Here is a 21,845-nt window from a genome sequence, read left to right as displayed (position 1 = left end):
GTACAGGTCTTAAAGAAAATAAAGCTAAAGCCAATAATAATTCAACAGAGAACAAGAGCAAACACCTAGAGGATAGAGGATGTTGAGTCTTAATGCCACTCATGGTTTTCTTAGATGTAGATATCATTTTCAGTTATGTTCTCAGTCATCACAATGCCATTTTGTATTTGTGTCAAATTGTCAATCCATGTTGACACTGCATTTTGCAGATGGAGTAACTTCTGTATGACATCTTGTGTTTCTCTCCCCTATTCCTCTGTTCCAGCACGTGAACGTGTCTGGAGCCCAGTGGGTGTCTCTGACTGGACTGAGGCCTGGTCTGCAATACACTCTCCAGATCCGGTCTCACCACCCTGCTCTGCCTCACCTGTGGAGTGACTGGAGCCAGCAACATCGTATCCGTCTGGAAAGTGAGACCTCTCTCTCTGTCTGCACAGAAACACACCATAAACACAGAGTTAACTTATCATACTCGCTTGACCTCTGCCTGCACAGTAAGACCTCTGCCTTGCCCTACTTACACACATTAAATATAGTCAGATAAAGTCCCCTCACATACTGTATACCTGCACAATAAAACCTCTGGTTACACAGCAATGTACACATATGCTTTAGTTATGTGCAGTTTGCCAATGATTCGTTCTTTTTGAACAACTCTTTTTACTCATGATTTGTTTTTCTGAGTAACTCGTTCATTTTAGTCGTTCGTTTGGCCTGCTGGCCGAAATGAATTCTACTGCAGGATTAATAAGTGCTCCTCCGGTGACTCCGGAGACGTGCTCCGATCAACGACTGTCTATCATGCGCGCAGGCAAAGTAGATCATGCTGCAGGCAGCATAGAGAAGAAAAATATGTTTAAATTAGAACTGATAGTTGAATTTAGATTGGGTAATGCTTAATGGTTGTGTTTTTGTATTGTTATTGGGACCTACTGGCTTATTATAAGTTTATGGAATTTAACATCATGCTGTGTGTGACTGCCCTATGCAGTGGTGTAGTGGTGCCTGGAGAAGCGGGTATATTCTAATTTAGCCTAAAAGTTCCCAAACGGCCTGCCCAGCGAAGGAAAGGCACCCGGTCTGAAAAATACTGTTTTCCTATGGAAAAACACTTTAGCTGGATGTAAAACTGCATGACTAAAACCTCTGCAAAAACATACGGAAAAATTACAGCCTTCTTTTGAGTTATCTTAGATTAGTTCAGAAGTAATTCTGGCTCTGTTCCTATGGTGGCTCATGTGGGACAAGCTTCAGTAACTGCCACATTGAACCACACCCCCAAGACTGAAATCAGTTTTTTTCACAATGAGCAACAGAGAAAGGAGAAGCTATTTTCCTAGCACACTGTCATAAATCATCTGGTTGATAGATTTTGCCCACACAAACACACACATATGGGGAGACTGGGATGGGTCTGTACCTGCTGCATACTACACTGTTAGAGACTTGAGGATTCATAGATATGCATTGCATTTCCATGCAGTCAATACTGTATACATTGTGTAACTTACCCAATTACCCAAATATGTTTGCTAATTTACCCAATTTCCAAAATATGTTTGCTAACTTAGCAAACCTATTTGGTTTGGAACCCCTGGATGAGGAGACTGGGATGGGTCTGTAACTGCTGCATACTGTACTGTTAGAGACGCGATGATTCAGAAATATGCATTACATACACTTGCAGCCGATACAGTATACATTGGGTAACTTGGCCAACATATTTGTTTTGGAAATTGTGAAGTTGTCTCAGGTTGTCAGATGTAATGTCAAATATGGGGACAGGATCAAGGTGGCAATTAGGGAGCTGGATGGATTAATAAAGACAATATTAGATTTGGAATATGAAGGTGGGGATTATATTATTATCTTCATCAAAATACCATTTTAGTCTAGTTGATCTCGCTCTCTCACACTCACTCTCACATATTTAATTATTACATATTTAATTAAACGCTTTATTAATTTTTATTGTTGATTATCTACTTCACTTGCTTGAACATTACCAAGATAATAAACAATACAAATGAACAGTAAACTTTACACTCACAGAATAATAAAAATAATACAAATAATAAAGACATTTCAAATGTGATATTATGTCTATATACAGTGTTGTAAAGATGTGCAAATAGTTCAATGGTGGGTGTTCTTCACTAGTTGCCCTTTTCTTGTGGCAACAGGTCACACATCTTGCTGCTGTGATGCACACTGTGGAATTTCACCCAGTTGATATGAGTTTATTAGCTTATTCTCCCCTTTGTCTCTCTCACCCTCTCTCTCTCCCCCCCATCTCTCTCTCTCTCTGTCCCTCTCTCCCTCTCTGTGATGACTCATGCAGAGAGTTGGTTTTCGGAGGTTGTCTTTATGTCCAACCTCTCCTCCTATAGCTTTACTGCAGAGCTGTAGATGAATCTGTCAGCCCTCTCTGACTCACATGATGAAGGGTCTTCATAAAGGACAAAGACACAGAATGAAAGATGGGGACCACTGAGGGATTCTGCCCCAGTGTAGAAGTGATTATTGAAAACACACACACATAATGAAAGATGGGGACCACTGAGGGATTCTGCCCCAGTGTAGAAGTGATTATTGAAAAAACACACAGAAGAGCCAGGACAATGGAAATATACAGTTGAAGTGGAACGTTTCCATACACTTAGCTTGGAGACATTTAAAACTTGTTTTTCAACCACTACACAAATTTCTTGTTAACAAACTATAGTTTTGGCAAGTCGGTTAGGACATCTACTTCATGCATGACACAAGTCATTTTACCAACAATTGTTTACAGACAGATTATTTGACTTATAATTCACTGTATCACAATTCCAGTGGGTCAGAAGTTTACAAACACTCAGTTGACTGTGCCTTTAAACAGCTTGGAAAATTCCAGAAAATGATGTCATGGCTTTAGAAGCTTCTGATAGGCTAATTGACATCATTTGAGTCAATTGGAGGTGTTCCTGTGGATGTATTTCAAGGCCTACCTTCAAACTCTTTGCTTGACATTATGGGAAATAAAAAGGACTCAGCCAAGACCTCAGGAAAAAAATTGTAGGCCTCCACAAGTCTGGTTCATCCTTGGGAGCAATTTCCAAATGCCTGAAGGTACCACGTTCATCTGTACAAAGAATAGTAGGCAAGTATAACCACCATTGGACCACACAGCCGTCATACCGCTCAGGAAGGAGACGCGTTCTGTCTCCTAGAGATTGATATACTTGTGAAAAGCAAAGTACCTTGTGAAGATGCTGGAAGAAACAGCTACAACAGTATTTATATCCACAGTAAAACAAGGCCTATATCGACATAACCTGAAAGGCCGCTCAGCAAGGAAGAAGCCACTGCTCCAAAACCGCCATTTAAAAAAAGCCAGACTACGGTTTGCAACTGCACATGGGGACAAAGATCATACTTTTTGGAGAAATGTATTCTGGTTTGATGAAAACAAAATAGAACTGTTTGGCCATAATGAGCACCTTTATGTTTGGAGGAAAAAGGGGGAGGCTTGCAAGTCGAAGAACAACATCCCAACCGTGAAGCATGGGGGTGGCAGCATCATGTTGTGTTGGTGCTTTCCTGCAGGAGGGACTGGTGCACTTCACAAAATAGATGGCATCATGAGGGAGGAAAATTATGTGGATATATTGAAGCAACATCTCAAGACATCAGTCAGGAAGTTGAAGCTTGGTCGCAAATGGGTCTTCCAAATGGACAATGACCCCAAGTATACTTCCAAAGTTGTGACAAAATGGCTTAAAGACAAAGTCATCACAACGCCCTGACCTCAATGCGATAGAACATTTGTGGGCATAACTGAAAAAGAGCATGCGAGCAAGGAGGCCTACAAACCTGACTCAGTTACAGCAGCTCTGTCAGGAGGAATGGGCCAAAAGCTTGTGGAAGGCTACCTGAAATGTTTGACACAAATCAAACCATTTAAAGGCAATGCTACCAAATACTAATTGAGTGCATGTTAACTTCTTACCCACTGGGAACTTGATGAAAGAAATAAAAGCTTAAATCTTTCTCTCTCCTATTATTCTGACATTTCAAATTCTTAAAATCAAGTAGTGATCATAACTGACCAACGACAGGGAATTTCTAATAGGATTAAATGTCAGGAATTGTGAAACTAAGTTGAAATGTATTTGGCTAAGGTGTATGTAAACTTCCGACTTCAACTGTAATTATATTTTATATTGGTCAAGACAAACACATACAGACACACACGTACACACACGCAGAGCCTGGAGAGGCTCCAGGATGTTTTCCCTCACTCACTCACTCCTTTCTTTCATGTCCTCTCTTTATTACACTTGAGAGGTCTCATTGCTAAGAGCAAGATCATTACATGCAACTAATCACATAGGCTATGGCCCTTTTAGCTTTCAGTCAATAGATTTGATTTTGTGTACCTCCATAAACAAACAAAAAATAAATGTTAAACTGGAAGAGTGTACAAAGCTGTCATTAAGGCAAAGGGTGGCTATTTGAAGAATCTCAAATATAAAATATGTTTTGATTGGTTTAACACTTTTTTTTGGTTACGACATGACTCCTTATGTGTTATTTCATAGTTTTGATTTCTTCACTATAGTTAAAATTTTACAATGTAGAAAATAGTCAAAATAAAAACACTTGAATGAGTAGTTCTGAAAGTAGCAGGTAGTTTGCCCCCAGTGATGCGTTGGGCAGACCGCACCACCCTCTGGAGAGCCTTGTGGTTGTGGGCGGTGCAGTTGCCGTACTAGGCGGTGATACAGCCCGACAGGATGCTCTCAATTGTGCGTCGGTAAGCTTTTGTGAGGGTTTTAGGTGCCAAGCTACAATGCTTCAGCCTCCTGAGATCGACGAGGCACTGTTGTGCCTTCTTTACCACGATCTGTTTGGTTGGACCATTTCAGTTTGTCAGTGATGTGTACACTGAGAAATGTGAAGCTTTCCACCTTGTCCACTGCGTTCCCGTTGATGTAGATAGGGGGGGTGCTCCCTCTGCTGTTTCCTGAAGTCCATGATCATCTCCTTTGTTTTGTTGACGTTGAGCGAGAGGTTATTTTCCTGGCACCACACTCCCAGAGCCCTCACCTCCTCCCTGTAGGCTGTCTCGTCATTGTTGGTAGTCAAGCCTACTTCTGTTGTGTCGTCTGCAAACTTGATGATTTGAGTAGGAGGTGTGCTTGACTACGCAGTCATGGGAGTACAGGCGGTGTCAAGACCCAGGGCCTCGAGCTTAATGATGAACTTGGAGGGTACTATGGTGTTGAATGCTGAGATATAGTCAATGAACCGCATTCTTACGTAGGTATTCTTCTTGTGCAGATGGGATAGGGCAGTGTGATGGCGATTGCATCGTCTGTGGACCTATTGGGGCGGTAAGCAAATTGAAGTGGGTCTAGGGCGACAGGTAAGGTAGAGTTGATATGATCCTTGACTAGTCTCTCAAAGCACTTCATGATGACAGAAGTGAGTGGTATGGGGTGATAGTCATTAATTTCTGATACCTTTGCTTTCTTGGGTACAGGAACAATGCTGGCCATCTTGAAGCATGTGGGGACATCAGAGTGTGATAGTGAGAGATTGAATAGGTCTGTAAACACACCAGCCAGCTGGTCTGCGCATGCTCTGAGGATGAGGCTAGGGATGCCGTCTAGGCCAGCAGCTTTGCAAGGGTTTACACACTTAAATGTCTTACTCACGTCGGCCACAGAGAAGGAGAGCCCACAGTCCTTGGTAGCGGGCCGCGTCGGTGGCGCTGTGTTATCCTCAAAGTGGGCAAAGAAGGTGTTTAGTTTGTCTGGAAGCAAGACGTTGGTGTCCACCACGTGGCTGGTTTTCCTTTTGTAGTCCGTGATTGTCTGTAGACCCTGCCATATATGCCATATATGGGGTGGCAGGGTAGCCTAGTGGTTAGAGCGTTGGACTAGTAACCGGAAGGTTGCAAGTTCAAGTCCCAGAGCTGACAATGTACAAATCTGTCGCTCTGCCCCTGAACAGGCAGTTAACCACTAGTTCCAACTGTAATGTTATGTTTGCTGCGATAAAATTTCCACCTCGAATTTTCCCTAATAAACAATGGCTTGACTTACTTTAGACATTACCCTAATAAAGTTTAGGAAGGTTTTATGTGATGTGGTTATTAGCCTGTTATACAGTTTTTCTGACTGAGTTCACTTTGCTTTGTTTCAGATGTGACATATCTCCCTGAGAGAGTGGTGGCTAGCTTTGGAGACAGCGTGACCGTCTATTGCGTGTGCAATGACCTCCGGGTGAACGCCAGCACCATGGTCTGGATTCTGAACTCCCGTGACCGCCTTCCTAAGAGCCAGTACGCTGCAGTCAACGACCGTGTCAGTAAGATAACGGTTCGACCATCGGAGCAGAGACTGTCTGACACCCTGCATTGCTGCCAGCCTTTTGGGGAGATGTATAGCTGTAACTACCACTACTCAACGATCTACATTAAAGGTGTGCTGGGATGGATGGTTGTTTGGATTGGGTTAGGGTTAGACCTCAGGAAAAAAAATATATATTTTTATTTATTTATTTCGTTTTTTTACCCCACTTTCTCCCCAATTTTGTGGTATTGTTAGTAGTTACTATCTTGTCTCATCACTACAACTCCCGTACGGGCTTGGGAGAGACGAAGGTCGAAAGCCATGCGTCCTCCGAAACACAACCCAACCGGGGCGACAGGGTAGCCTAGTGGTTAGAGCGTTGGACTAGTAACCGGAAGGTTGCGAGTTCAAACCCCCGAGCTGACAAGGTACAACAAATCTGTCGTTCTGCCCCTGAACAGGCAGTTAACCCACTGTTCCCAGGCCGTCATTGAAAATAAGAATTTGTTCTTAACTGACTTGCCTGGTTAAATAAAGGTAAAATAAAAATAAAAAAACTAAGCCGCACTGCTTCTTAACACAGCACGCATCCAACCCGGAAGCCAGCCACACCAATGTGTCGGAGGAAACACCGTGCACCTGGTTAGCGTGCCCTGCCTTTTGGCCGGTAGGAAATCCCTACCGGCCAAACCCTCCCTAACCTGGACGACGCTAGGCCAATTGTGCGTCGCCCCACGGACCTCCCGGTCGCGGCCGGCTGCGACAGAGCCTGGGCGCGAACCCAGAGTCTCTGGTGGCACAGCTAGCACTGCAATGCAGTGCCCTAGACCACTGTGGGAGGCCTGGAAATGTATTTATTTGATGTAGATTATCTGTGTGTTTTAGATCCGGTCATTGATATCAGCTGTGTGACCAGTGGGGATCTGGACAGTATGACCTGTAGGTGGAACAACCTACCTATAGGTGGAATCAACTTCATGTCCAGGTAAATAGTACTTACAGCATTGTACAACCTACACAAAAACCTTTACAACCTACACAAACACCTGTAAAACCTACACATACACCTGTACACAAAGTTAAAGTGACTTGGTTATCGTATGATTAAGATCAGTCTATTAGAGCATTTGAAATACTGAAGGATCTTACATTTGGCTCTTTGTTAGATGTATTGTACATAAATCGCTCTGTCATTTCCTGGTTGCTACAATTTTAATGGTTTGAGCTTACTAAACAATGTGTATTAATTAACCCAACCCATACAATACTACTAGCGCTACAAACGGATTGTCATAGCTAGCCACCATGCAATAGCGCACACAGAACAAATCTACTGTATAAAACACAGAACCCAAACCAGCTGCACGTGCGCCATTGTGCATAAAATTATTTTGTCCCCCTACACCAAATGCTATCTAACATTATGCATTTCTGGCCAAAAAAGACACATTTTGATAAATATCAAATGCCTCCTGTGAAGTAGTGACGTGACCATATGCCTAGCGTCCTGAAACGGGTCACGTACAGTACCAGTCAAAAGTTTGGACACACCTACTCATTCAAGTTTTTTTTCAATTTTTTTTACTATTTTCTACATTGTCGAATACTAGTGAAAACATCAAAACTATGAAATAGCACATATGGAGTCATGTAGTAACCAAAAAAGTGTTAAACAAATCAAAATATATTTGAGATTCTTCAAAGTAGTCACCCTTTGCCTTGATGACAGCTTTACACACTCTTGCCATTCTCTCAAACAGCTTCACCTGGAATGCTTTTCCTACAGTCTTGGAGTTCCCACATATGCTGAGCACCTGTTGGCTGCTTTTCCTTCCCTCTGCGCTCCAACTCATCCCAAACCATCTGAACTGGGTTGAGGTCGGTGATTGTGGAGGCCAGGTCATCTGATGCTGCACTCCATCACTCTCCTTCTTGGTCAAATAGCCCTTACACAGCCTGGAGGTGTGTTGGGTCATTGTCCTGTTGAAAAAAAATGATAGTCCCACTAAGTGCAAACCAGATGGGATGGTATATCGCTGCAGAATGCTGTGGTAAGCATACTGGTTAAGTGTGCCTTAAATTCTAACTAAATCAGTGTCCCCAGCAAAGCACCATCACACCTTCCTCCTCCATGCTTCACGGTGGGAACCACATCTGCGGAGATCGTCCGTTCACCTACTCTGCGTCTCACAAAGACATGCCAGTTGGAACCAAAAATCTCAAATTTGGACTCAGACCAAAGGACAGATTTCCGCCGGTCTAATATCCATTGCTCGTGTTTCTTGGGCCAAGCAAGTCTCTTCTTCTTATTGGGGTCCTTTAGTTGTGGTTTCTTTGCAGCAATTCAACCATGAAGGCCTGATTTTAGCTATTTTTGACCCGTTTCAGGAAACTTGGTGTACAGTATGTCGCGGGTCACTACTTCACACGAGAGCCTAATCTTTTTTTTTTTTTTTTTTTAATCAAATTGAGTTTTTGGCCAGAAATGCCTTCTGCAACGTGAACTTTCATGTGCCTTAATAACGTGTAGGTAATCCTGTCTAACGCGACTTTAAAAATATAATAATTGCTTAGTAGAACTGCATAATTGTTGCTCTCCATTTCCTGGAGGACTGAGTTTTTGAAATCAGTGGGATGAATGGTTGGGTGGATGGATGGAGAATGATAGCTAAACAGATGTAATCCAGAGACAGGTGTTTTGTCCATCTTTAAACTAAGGACAACCATGGCATCTGTGACAGGGCTAGGCCCACCTAAATGGAGGGAGACAGATTTATGTTTACTATGTTACATCTACCCCTGAGTTCAGGTTGTCAAGCAAAATGTAAATGACTGTGTGTGTGATAATTTGTGAATTATTGCCTTGATTTCAAAACTCAGGCAGTGTAGAAGTTTACTTGTTGCATACCATTGACTATGACATGGTTCATACATACCCAGAAGTGGTAAAGGTGTTTTCACCCTGACGGTCTTTGTGTGTGTGTGTCCATTAAATTCTCCAGGGTGGCCGACCTGTCCTGTGACGTCATGGAGGAGGCGGAGAGGGTGGGTGTGCCAGTGGGTGTGGTCAGGCAGGCGAAGTGTGAGTCCAGCGGCTATAGGGGAGTGAAGAGCTGCAATCTGCAGCCAATAAGAGTGACTTCCTGCTACAAGCTGTGGATGGAGGCCAAGACGGACAACAGCACGAGGTCACATCCTGTCTACATCACACCTATGGATCATGGTGAGTTAGGACCAGTATAGGAGTTCTGGTCTTGTTACATTTATTTTCTTACATGTTGTGGCTTTTTGAAACCTACTGCACCAGCATGTGTTAATAATATTTAGTATATATTTTTAAAACATGTATAGTCTGCTTGACCAGGCTACATAATGACTGTCCTCTCCCTTCCTCTAGTGAAGCCCCATCCTCCCTCAGGCCTTGAGGCAGTGAGCATGCCCAGTGGGGTCCTAAAGCTGGCGTGGGTGCCCCCAGAACTGCCCATCTATGATATGCAGTACCAGGTCCGCTATGCCCTCTCAACTGGCAAGGCCCATCCATTCTGGCAGGTACGTAGGGCTCTTGCCAGAGTGCTCTGGTCAAAGTGATGCACTATGTAGGGATCATCAACTAGATTCAGCCGGGGGCCGCCGATTTATTCTTGAACGGATGGTCAGGGTGCCAGAACATAATTACAAATCATTTGTGGACTGTAAATTGACCGCAAGAAGCCCAAACAGATATATTATTTGACTAAAACGTAATAATTTCAAACCTGGTTTACATTAGTATACGATTACATATCTCTATTATGCGTGGGAATAATTTTGGAACAGATATTTCCAATATTAAAATCAATTGGAGCTGATTTGCTGGTGTTTTTACTGTATTTTATGTCAAAAGAATGTTTTATATCTAACTTTTTGTTTTGCTCAGAAAATCTGGGAGGCGAAATAAAATCACCGGCCGGCCAAATTCGGCCAGTGGGCTGCTAGTTGGGGAACCCTGAATAGGGGGCCATATCGGATGCGGCCTTGAGCTCATCTAGCTCCAACCGCCTGGCCATGAGCATCAGCTGGTCTCTATTTTCTATCTCTGATCTAGGAGTGGCATTATTTGCCCTAAAATACATGGCATTTACTGGTAGAGGAACAATGACTTGGTGGCATGAAGCAGAATACGTCATTTTAATAAAACCTTTGATTAACACTTTTGGTGGGCAGATGAGAATATTTTGGAAAATATTTTTAATTTTGAAAATGCCCACTAGCTCATGGCACATGGGTATTTTGGAAATCTTTTCTCCATTCAAAATGTTCCCTCTCTTGCTGGATCACCTAACATTCATATATTTTAAGACGTACAGTATACACTATATATACAGAAGTATATGGACAACCCTTCAAATTAGTGGATTTGACTATATCAGCCATACCCGTTGCTGACAAGTGTATACAATTGAGCACACAGCCATGCAGTCTCCATAGAGAAATATTGGCAGTAGAATGGCTTTACTGAAGGGCTCAGTGACTTTCAACGTAGCACCATCATAGGATGCCAACTTTCCAACGAGTCAGTTCGTCAACTTTCTGCCCTGCTAGAGCTGCCCCGGTCAACTGTTAGTGCTGTTATTGTGAATAAAAACATCTAGGAGCAACACCGTCTCAGCCGTGAAGTGGTAGGCCACACAAGCTCACAGAACAGAACTGTATAATGCTGAAGCACATAGCATGTAAAAATTGTCTATCCTAGGTTGCAACACTCACTACCGAGTTCCAAACTGCCTCTGTAAGCAATGTCAACATAATAACTGTTCGTCGGGAGCTTCATGAAATGGGTTTCCATGGCCGAGCAGCCGCACACAAACATAAGATCACCAAGCATAATGCCAAGCGTCAGATGGAGTGGTGTAAAGCTCGCGGACATTGGACTCTGGCGCAGTGGAAACGTGTTCTCTGGAGTGATAAATCATTCTTCACCATCTGGCATGTTGACTGGCCTGCGCAAAGCCCTGACCTCAACCCCATCAAACACCATTTGGATGAATTGGAAAGCTGACTGCGAGTCAGGCCTAATCGCCCAACTTCAATGCCCGACCTCACTAATGCTCTGGTGGCTGAATGGAAGCAAGTCCCCTCAGCAGTTCCAACATCTAGTGGAACTCCTTCCCAGAAGAGCGGAGACTGTTGTGGCAGCAAAGGGGGGACCAACTCCATATTAATACTCATAATTTTGGAATGAGATGTTCGAAGAGCATCTCTCCACATAACTTTGGTCATGTAGTGTATTTTCCCAAAAATCCATTTGCTTATGAGTTAATGGATAAATATTTATTTATTTTGAAGCTATCATTGAGAAATAAATTATTTTGTGTAAATATGTGATTTAATTGGAATATGTTCCACAGGTCCTAGCTCTGCAGACTGAGTCATGGGCTGAGGTCCTTGAACCAGATGTGTGTGGGGTGTACAATGTGCAGGTCCGCTGTATGCACATCAATGGCTCCGGGACCTGGAGTGACTGGAGTCACTTGCTCTACACCACCACTCACAACAGCAGAGGTACATTATTGTACTGGATGACTTCCTCATCACTTCATGCATGTCATTTCACTTTTATTTATACAGGTTAGTGTCATAAAGAAATAAAAAGATCCATGTGATCTTGTGATTTCACTTGTTTTTGAGAAACCTACCCCAACCAGCGATTCACTTCCTCATCCTCGTTGTGCAGTACGGGGGTCCGAATAAACATTAACAAATGCTCCAAAAACACCCAAATATGTCCTTATTGAACCTAAAACCTTCTCAGTATAGCGATGTAGGTCTTTAGAACTTTATCTGAAACGTTATATTCCATTTTGTGCGACTCGAGCCGTTTCCCCTATCCAGCTGTTCCAACTTTCATGTAGCCTGCTGCCAATGGAAAATAACGTTCTGATAGGAGATTCAAGCCTCAGTCATACAGTAGGTACACACACACACACACACACACACACACACACACACACACAGCTGTAACATCTATATTCTGTTCTCTCAGCTCCTGACCAGGGTCCTGATTTCTGGCGAGTGTTTCAGGAGGATCCAGCAAGTATGCAGACGAACGTCACTCTTCTCTTCGAGGTACAGTCCATAGCCTTCAGAGGACACATTACATGTTTCATCGTATGTGGTTTAAATGTCAACATCAGAGAGAGTTAGATATTTTTGAACATGTGTACGAAGGTGCCTCCTCTCCTTTCACTACATCGTTGTTCTTAGTTTATTCTGAAAATACTAGATGAGTCTGTGCAATACAGCAGTACTCAGTTACCTATCTCAGATCAGATAATATAAGGAAGTAGCACATTGGATAACAAATCCTCATTACAGTCCTTGATAGTCTCAACTCTTCCCTCTCCTCTTCCCCATAGCATTCCCCCATAGTGGAGCCAACCTACTGTGTGGAGGAACTTGTAGTACAGCACCAGGACTCTGGGGGCACTGTTACTGAGGAGAGAATAGGCCTGGTGTCATCCTATAGCTTTGAGTGGAGAGGGGAGGTCCACTCTGTGACGGTCAAGGCTCAGAACAGCCAGGGCTCTTCCACTAGGAACACCCACATGACCCTGGATAGACACCCCAAACGTAAGTCGCTGCTGAAAAATACACTGAATGGGAATGTACTGTATTTGTAGAGGGCTGAAGGATTGTTATACCCAGTACACAAATTACTAGCATAAACAGATTACTAGTGGTCAAAAGAGTTTGCGTTCAGAAACAAATATCTGGGAAGAAAGAAAATGTTATTTGAAAACTGCTTGTTTGTTTTCCCAATTTAAATAGCATATTTAGTTGGTGTTCTTGCTTCATGTCATAGTCAGTTGAAATACTATGTTTCTGACTTTGTGGTTATCAGTGAGAGATAACAGGCATGTTGGTCTAAACTGGGCATGCTCACTGCCTCAAGACCAGAGTGGGGTGTGGCTTCACTAGAGAGGGAGAGGAGAGGAAGGGTGAGAACAGCAGCAGGTAGCCTGGTGGTTAAACATTTTGGACCAGTTTACCGAAAGGTCGCTGGCTTGAATCCCCGAGCCAACTAAGTGGGAAATCTGATGTTCCCTTGAGCAAGGCACTTAACCCTAATTGCTCCTGTAAGTCGCTCTGGGTACGAGCGTCTGCTAAATGACTCAAATATAAATGATTAGGCATGTTGATGTCAGTTAAAAGCCTGAGAGTGGATCAAAAACCATCATCTCTAATTATTATAATGGACTTGGAATTCATTGTCAAATGGAGCTCTTCTCGGCACATGTCTTTGTGACACACCAGGATTTGTTTGTTGTGTGTTTTCATCTGTTATTCATATTTTCATGAATAACTTGTTGGCTGAGAGGAAACCATTAACTGTGATGCTGGTACTGTTATTATTAGTAAAATAGGTACTGGTCTCTCAACTTGGATGGGCCAAAAAAATGAAATATGATGTTCAGTTTATTTTCTAGTCAAGGACAGGAGGGCAACACTCTTCGTTTTGCTAATTCCCAGCAGCCTACCCTTTTAGGAATCCCTCACTCATCATAGGAAGAAAGAAGACGCACAATTTCTGAGGACAATTTTTATTGTGGATAGTAACATGAATACCTGAATGTTGTGCGTGAATTGAAATGTAAGTTTCGGGGGCGGGGGGGGTCTATCGGGTTTCTTTTTACATGTTGTGTAGTAATGGGGGTAATAACCACAAATGACTCAGTAACTATGCTCAATTTGGAACCATATGTTCTATAGTACAGCTATTACTATTCTGTTTAGCATATAATTTATGCCCCATTACCGTAGGTGTCACTGTTGTGTTGGTAAACATAGTTTTTCATATACACATGCTACCGCTGCGCTTTCCATAGTGGCCTTTGTTAAGAGTGGTTTGTTGCGAGCTTCTAGAACCTTCCCAGACAGGTCATGGAGCACCCGCATGTGCAGAGTAATTCATGACCCTGTGGTGCTGGGCAGATACGATAAGATAAGCATTGCAGATTCTCACACCAGCCCGGAGCATAGCAGCGGGAAGTTTGGGGATGACGTTCAGCTAAACCTAGGGCAAAGATTTTTATAACTAAACGAAGATGGACCACAGCCTGTCGTTTCCAATGGGAACAGATGATTCATAGTGGGCAGAACAAGTAAGGAGGTGGGCAGAGCCAAGCACAAGCTAGCGAGATCCTATTGGGCCGTTCTAGCAAACATCTGCATATTTCCGTCAGGGAACGCCTACTCTGGGAAATGCTCGTGTGCAATAACACAATTCAACTTTGCACTCGTAAACAACACGATTTCTTAACTTTTGCAAAGGCAAAAGTCTACAAAACTTAGTCCACTCTGTTCATATCAGATTCTAGTTTTGGGAACAGAAAACTGTATTGAGATTCATCTATGAGAAAATTTGCAGAATGTAGGCCAAAATCCATCTCGTTCCCTCTGCCCGCCACTGGGCTTCCTCTCATTACCATATCTTAACTGACTTGCCTAGTTAAATAAAGGTAAAATGTAAAAACAAATGTAAAAAAAGATTTGGTGGTGAGTGGAAATGCCAAGCGGATGTTTCATATTTCTACATCCAGTGAAATATCCGTCTCATTCTTCTATCTGTGCCTGGGGTATGGCAGTGGTGTGTGTAGAAATACATCCACCAGTTGAAGCTCATTTATACTTCGACACAATTTTAAAACTCTAAAATGCTATTTGGAGAACAGCAAAAACAAACGTGGGATGGCAAAAGGACAATCGGACTTGTGAACATTATCCCTAGCTGTGTATTGCCGCTGTCCATGTTATCTGTTGTCTGTAGCTTGTGAGATTTGGAAACACTTTGTTGCTTTTTGTGCTGCTGCTCTGTCTGCATGCTACGTGTTGCTTGTCCTATGTTTCTCTGTCTGCATGCTACGTGTTGCTTGTCCTATGTTGCTCTGTCTGCATGCTACGTGTTGCTTGTCCTATGTTGCTCTGCATGTGCTCACTGCTCATTGTTTGTCTCTATTGTAATTGTTTTGAATAACCTGCCCAGGGACTGCGGTTGAAAATTAGCCGGCTGGCTAAAACCGGCACTTTTCACTGTCCCTGTAAAATAAACTCAAATAAAAATGTCCCATAGACATTATCACCTCAACATTAGGTTTATATTAGGTTAAAAGGTCTGTGGAATGGCGTCCACAATGTACTACTCAACCTCATCATACAGTGCATTCGGAAAGTATTCAGACCCCTTGACTTTTTCCACATTTTGTTACGTCCTTATTCTAAAAAAAAAAAAAAGTTTTTCCCTCAATACCCTATAATGACAAAGCAAAAACAGATTTTTTTTTAAATGTTTGCAAATTGACTTAAAAAAAACTATTACATTTACGTAATTATTCAGGCCCTTTACTCAGTACTTTGTCAGCGATTACAGCCTCGAGTCATCCTGGGTATGACGCTACAAGCTTGCCACACCTATATTTGTAAAGTTTCTCCCATTCTTATCTGCAGATCCTCTCAAGCTCTGTCAGGTTGGATGGAGAGCGTCGCTGTACAGCTATTTTCAGGTCTCTCCAGAGATGTTCAATCGGGTTCAAGTCCGGGCTCTGGCTGGGCCACTCAAGAACATTCAGAGACTTGTCCCGAAGCCACCCCTGCATTGTCTTGGCTGTGTGTTTAGGGTCATTGTCCTGTTGGAAGGTGAACCTTTGCCCCAGTCTGAGGTCCTGAGCGCACTGGTGCAGGTTTTCATCAAGGATCTCTATTTACTTTGTTCATCGTTCATCTTTCCCTCACTCCTGACTAGTCTCCCAATCCCTTCCGCTGATAAACATCCCCACAGCATGATGCTGCCACTACCATACTTCACCATAGGGATGGTGGAAGTTTCTTCCAGACCTGATGCTTGGCATTCAGGCCAAAGACTTCAATCATGGTTTCATCAGACCAGGAAATCTAGTTTCTCATGGTCTGAAAGTCCTTCCGTCTAGTGTCTTCCGTCTTGCCACTCTACCTTAAAGGCCTGATAGGTGGAGGGCTGCAGAGATGTCCTTCTGAAAGGGTCTCCCATCTCCCCAAATGAACTCTAGAGCTCTGTCAGAGTGACCATCGGGTTCTTGGTCACCTCCCTGACCAAGGCCCTTCTTCCCCAATTGCTCAGTTTGGCTGGACGGCCAGCTCTAGGAAGAGTCTTGGTGTTTCCAAACTTGGAGGCCACTGTGTTCTTGGGGACCTTCAATTCTGCAGAAATGTTTTGGTACCTTTCCACAGATCTGTGCCTCGACACAATCTTCTCTCTGAGCTCTACGGACAATTCCTTCGACCTCATGGCTTGGTTTTTGCTCTGACATGCACTGTCAACTGTTACATAGACAGGTGTGTGCAATTCCAAATCATGTCCAATCAATTGAATTTGCCATAGGTGGACTCCAATAAGTTTTCGAGTCTCATAGCAACGGGTCTGAATACTTAAGGTATTCAGGTATTTCTGTTATTTATTTTGAATACATTTGCGCAAAAAAAATCATAATTGAAAAATCTGCTTCCGCTTTGCCATTATGGGGTATTGTGTGTAGATTGATGAGGATTTGTTTTAGGTTGTAACGTTTAAAAACAAAAGGTGAGAAATACTTTCCGAATGCACATAGCCTACATTGACTCATTTAGCCTACTTGTGGAACAGTGCATCCAACATGAAATAGATGTATAATACATGCTATCAAGGCATGTAAAAGGCCCAGTGCACTACTTTTATTCATATTTTTCAGGGCATGCTGCAGGACCCTCAGCACCCCTACTTCCTGTGGCAATGGGCCAGGGAGAGAGGGTGACACAAATCTTTCGTGTCAGTAATTGATTTCTCTCTCTACGACAAGATGTTTATGGTTTAGGTTATTGTTTATTCTGCTATGTTTATAGCCTTGTTTATATCGGTGTTATGGTAGTGTAATATTATGCTATTGATTCATGTGTATATACTCTAATTCTGACACTTTACTGATACTGTTATGTTGTGCATGTTCTTGCGTTATAGAAACACAATTCATTCGGAATTGTATTATTCCACCAAGATTCGTTCCCAGTCAAGATCCATGGTATATAATCAGTGTGTTTATACAACGGGTGGGTCTAATCCTGAATGCTGATTGGTTAAAACCACATTCCAGCCGGTGTCTATTTCACAAGTTACCACCCGCTAAATCTTGATCTCCACTGTAAAAAGCATCTAGACATTATCTCCCATCCTCTTTTAGACTAGCATTTGGTTTTCAACAGCAGAGATTTGTATAAACTTGGCTGTCTGTCTCAGACCTTTTTCGATATTGAATTGGGATCTCCACCGTCCCATGTAAAAGCAGCAAATTGAGCTGGTTGTCATAGCAACACATGCGTTTTTCAGTTGACTGGCTAAATCGATACTTTGTTGCGAAAACTAAAATGGAAGAGTGGAACATTTATTTTTATATTTTCGGCGGCATGCCAATGGATGAATGGGGGAAAAGAGATGTTAATAATCCCCAGGCATGCAGATTTGGGGGATACTGCATTGTTAAGAATACAAACTGGGCTGTGTGTTGCTTCAAGGGCTGACTTGCAGAGAATTAAACAATTGTTGACTTCAAAACTGTGTCATGACGTTGGCCTGGGGGTAGGTTTATGACAGTCATAAATACCTCTTCCCCCCTTTTTCCTCTCTCTACCCTACTGATGTTACATTTGAAAACCCCTTGGTTAACATAGAGATTCTGGGAACATCAGAAGGTGGGGGGAAATTAACTATATTCTGGTAATCCGACCAATTGAACATATGCGGTGGTACTTAATGAGTATGACGTCAGTTTGGTTGTCATTTGAGACATTCTCATCAATGATAAGATGACATAAACTCTACAGTGGAAAGTCTACACATCAGTTATCGGATTCACATGGAATTGTTCCATTTAAATGTTTGAATATGGAATTATTCGTGACTGGATGAAATGTGATTTTAGCTTCTAAAATGTGAGATTTGGGTTTTCATAAGGTAGGGCTCTGCTCAATCAGTGGCCCGCCCCTGTGAAGGGACATGGGCTATAAAACTTTTCAAACACGCCCTCCTTTCCCTTCCTATATAAAGCCTTGACGACAATATAACCTCCTGTTCTGAGGACAACGGTCCGATGTCAGAATGGTTCAGATAATAACTAAAGAACGAAGCCAACATCAGCGTGAGCTTTGGTTGCGAATGGTATGAACTTTGAACTCTTATTCACTACAGAAGTGATACCTCCTAGCCGTTGAGTTAGCAACAGCAGCTGCAAACGCAGGTTAGGAATGAACAGACAGAGTATCCCGACATACCACACAAACGACGTTACTACAACGTAACCAATTTACCAGCAGAGACATGCTTCAAAGGACTCGGTTGGGCAACACGGCCTTCCATCTCCCACCAACCTACCGAAGCGCAGCTCAGAGTAAATATAGCATTTTCTTTTTCCAAATTGGTGGTAATTTAGAATGCATAAGATACTGCATTTACGATAGCACAGCTTCGCCCTTTGTTCCTCAGTCTTCCCGCTCTTTCACTCAAACCCAGACCTTTTCTTTTGTGTAACAAGCTGTCATATCTGTTCCGCCCGCTAGGGACGTTTTCCTTTATGACGTAATTTGTAATCAAGTTATGATTTAATTATGTGTGTGTGTGTGATTAGTTATTTAAGTCAGTATTGCAATGGACCATTTAGAATGAACATCTGGTTCGCGTCTATAGCTACAGAACAAAAGAATGAACGACTGGGTCGCGTCTCTAGATTTGTGTCGGGATGATATCTTGTGGAATGATGAAATACTACGAATGAATTAATAAAAATGGTTTTAATGAAAATATGTAGATCATTATTTGAATATGTTGGTAACCTGTTGGATAAAAGTGATAATGCCCTCAAAGCCGGTAGTTGGAGGATATATTGGCATGGGAGTTGTTAGGCCCGAGAAAGTCGTGGGCTGGCAAACCTTGCCAATATATCCTCCAACCACCGGCTTCGAGGGCATTATCCCTCTTCCTTAGTGACAGTTACACTTAAGTGTGTGCGTGTGTGTTGATGATGAAGACAGAAAGGAGTATCGGCATTGTTCCTACTGGACATCCAGTAGAGGGTCAGAACTCAAACCACAGTCATCATAAGTCTACTAGTGGGTGAGGGCATTCACAGCCGACCGCTCAGACGCGTGAGGGCATTCGCAGCCGACCGCTTTTTCATGAAGAGAAAATATAAACTTCATTTTTATTTCTCTCTCTCGTCCTTTCCTTTCCCCACTTTCTCTCGTCCTCCCTTTTCTGCCCCTCCCTCTCCAGGTCAGTGTGTGCGTTCATTCAGTGCGTCCCGTGTGAACAGTAGTTGTGTGGTCCTGTTGTGGTCTCTGCAGCCCAACAGCAGTGTACCGTGGTCCCTGGTCGTAGAGTGGTCCGGTCAGAACCACCAGGACAGGCCGGACCAGACCCCAGAGAGCAGAGAGAGGTGGACCAGGTTTCCCCCTACTGACAAGCTCCTCTACCTATATGGTATGAACATGTACTTCCTGTTGTACCTTGCCGTCTCATTTCCCCTCTCATTCTTTCTCTCTCTCTCTTTCATTCTCTTTCTTTAACAAATCGAAGGCCAAAAATGTATGGCTCCTCTCGGACCAGGCACAAATCCCTGTCATTCGCATAAAGAGGAGACGCCAAAACAGTGGGCGCAGATCAGGGTGCTTTGTGAGAATTTGTCGAGTGGATAATCCTCCTTTACCATCCGTCCTACTGGCGAACGTGCAATCACTGGAGAATAAACTGGTAGAGCTCGGTTCGAGACCATCTTACCAGCTGGACATTAGAACTGTAATATATTATGTTTCACAGAGTCGTGTTTGAACGAGGAAATTGATAATATACAGTTGGCTGGGTTTTCTGTTCATCAGCAAGATAACAGCTACACATGTGCAACCAGAGGGAAAAAAAACTCTGGTCCAATTTTACTTCACAAACAGAGAAGCATACAAAGCTCTCCCTCACCCTCCATTTGACAAATCTGACCATAATTCTATCCTCCTGATTCCTGCTTACAAGCAAAAACTAAAGCAGGAAGTACCAATGACTCTCTCTCAATACGGAAGTGGTCTGATGTGGATGCTAAGCTACAGGACTGTTTTGCTACTACAGAATGTGTTCCGAGATTCATCCGATGGCATTAAGGAGTATACCACATCAGTCACTGGCTTCATCAATAAATGCATCGATGACATCATCCCTAAAGAGACCGTACATATCCCTACCAGAAGCCGGGGATTACAGGCAACATCTGCACTGACCTAAAGGCTAGAGGTGCCGCTTTCAAGGAGCGAGACAAGAAAATCCCTAATAAGAAATTGCCCTGTGCCCTCCGACGAACCATCAAACAGGCAAAGCGTCAATACATAACTAAGATCGAATCCTACTACACCGGCTCTGACGCTCATCGGATGTGGCAGGGCTGGCAAACTACTACGGATTAGAAAGGGAAACCTAGCCATGAGCAGCCCAATGACTCAAGCCTACCAGACGTGCTAAATGCTTTCTATGCTCGCTTCGAGGCAAGCCCCACTAAACCATGCATGAGAGCACCAGCTGTTCCGGATGACTGTGTGATCACACTCTCCGTAGCCGATGTGAGCAAGACCTTTTAAACAGGTCAACATTCAGACAGATTACTAGGATGCATACTCGGAGCATGTGCAGACCAACTGGCAAGTGTCTTCACTGACATTTTCAACCTTTCCGTGACCGAGTTTGTAATACCTACATTTTCAAGCAGACCACCATAGTCCCGGTTCCCAAGATCCCCAAGGTAGCCTGTCTACATGACTACTGACCCATAGCACTCACGTCTGTAGCCATGAAGTGCTTTGAAAGGCTTGTCACTCCACACTGCCCTTTCCCACCTGGACAAAATAAACACCTATGTGAGAATGCTGTTTGTTCACTACAGGTCAGTGTTCAACACCATTGTGCCCACAAAACTCATCACTAAGCTAAGGACCCTGCACTAAACACCTCCCTCTGCAAATGGATTCTGGACTTCCTGACGGGCCTCCCCCCCGGTGGTAAGGGTAGGCAACAAAACATCTGCCACTCTGATCCTCAACGTGGGAGCCCTCGGGTGCGTTCTTAGCTTGTTTATTCCATGTGTAACTCTGTTGTTTGTGTTGCACTGCTTTGCTTTATCTTGGCCAGGTCGCAGTTGTAAATGAAAACTTGTTCTCAACTAGCCTACCTGGTTAAATAAAGGTGAAATAAAATTAAAAATAGTCCCCTCTTGTACTCCCTATTCACCCATGACTGCATCATTGAGTTTGCCGACAACCCAACGGTGGTAGGCCTGATCACCAACAACAACGAGACAGCCTATAGGGAGGAGGTCAGAGACCTGGCACTGTGGTGCTAGGACAACAACCTCTCCCTCAATGTAAGCAAGAGAAAAGAGCTGATTGTGGACAACAGGAAAAGTGGGGCTGAGCATACCCCCAATCACTTCA

The 21,845-nt window shown here is 43.2% G+C and overlaps 1 protein-coding gene across 4 annotated transcripts in view; it reads left to right on the top strand.

Annotated features, from left to right (window-relative positions):
- The window catches only part of lepr (leptin receptor), an 80,203-nt gene that overhangs the window by 49,227 nt on the left and 9,131 nt on the right, over nucleotides 1-21,845 (top strand). For 3 of the 4 annotated variants that reach the window (XM_021604608.3, XM_090236206.1, XM_021604607.3), the window contains exons 8-16: nucleotides 266-410; nucleotides 6,193-6,471; nucleotides 7,227-7,326; nucleotides 9,344-9,564; nucleotides 9,739-9,890; nucleotides 11,729-11,882; nucleotides 12,364-12,446; nucleotides 12,737-12,950; nucleotides 19,651-19,857. In XM_021604608.3, the coding sequence (XP_021460283.3) occupies nucleotides 266-410; nucleotides 6,193-6,471; nucleotides 7,227-7,326; nucleotides 9,344-9,564; nucleotides 9,739-9,890; nucleotides 11,729-11,882; nucleotides 12,364-12,446; nucleotides 12,737-12,950; nucleotides 19,651-19,857 (1,555 nt within the window). Of the gene's footprint in view, nucleotides 1-265; nucleotides 411-6,192; nucleotides 6,472-7,226; nucleotides 7,327-8,101; nucleotides 8,393-9,343; nucleotides 9,565-9,738; nucleotides 9,891-11,728; nucleotides 11,883-12,363; nucleotides 12,447-12,736; nucleotides 12,951-19,650; nucleotides 19,858-21,845 lie in introns of those variants that run through there. The other variant, XM_090236207.1, reaches the window with a different exon arrangement.

This window comes from Oncorhynchus mykiss, chromosome 5 (genome assembly GCF_057628025.1).
Source record: "Oncorhynchus mykiss isolate SJ-2025 chromosome 5, ASM5762802v1, whole genome shotgun sequence".
Classification (NCBI taxonomy): domain Eukaryota; kingdom Metazoa; phylum Chordata; class Actinopteri; order Salmoniformes; family Salmonidae; genus Oncorhynchus; species Oncorhynchus mykiss.
The sequence above is the reverse complement of the archived record's forward strand: the minus strand, read 5'-3'. Positions and strand labels throughout refer to the sequence as shown.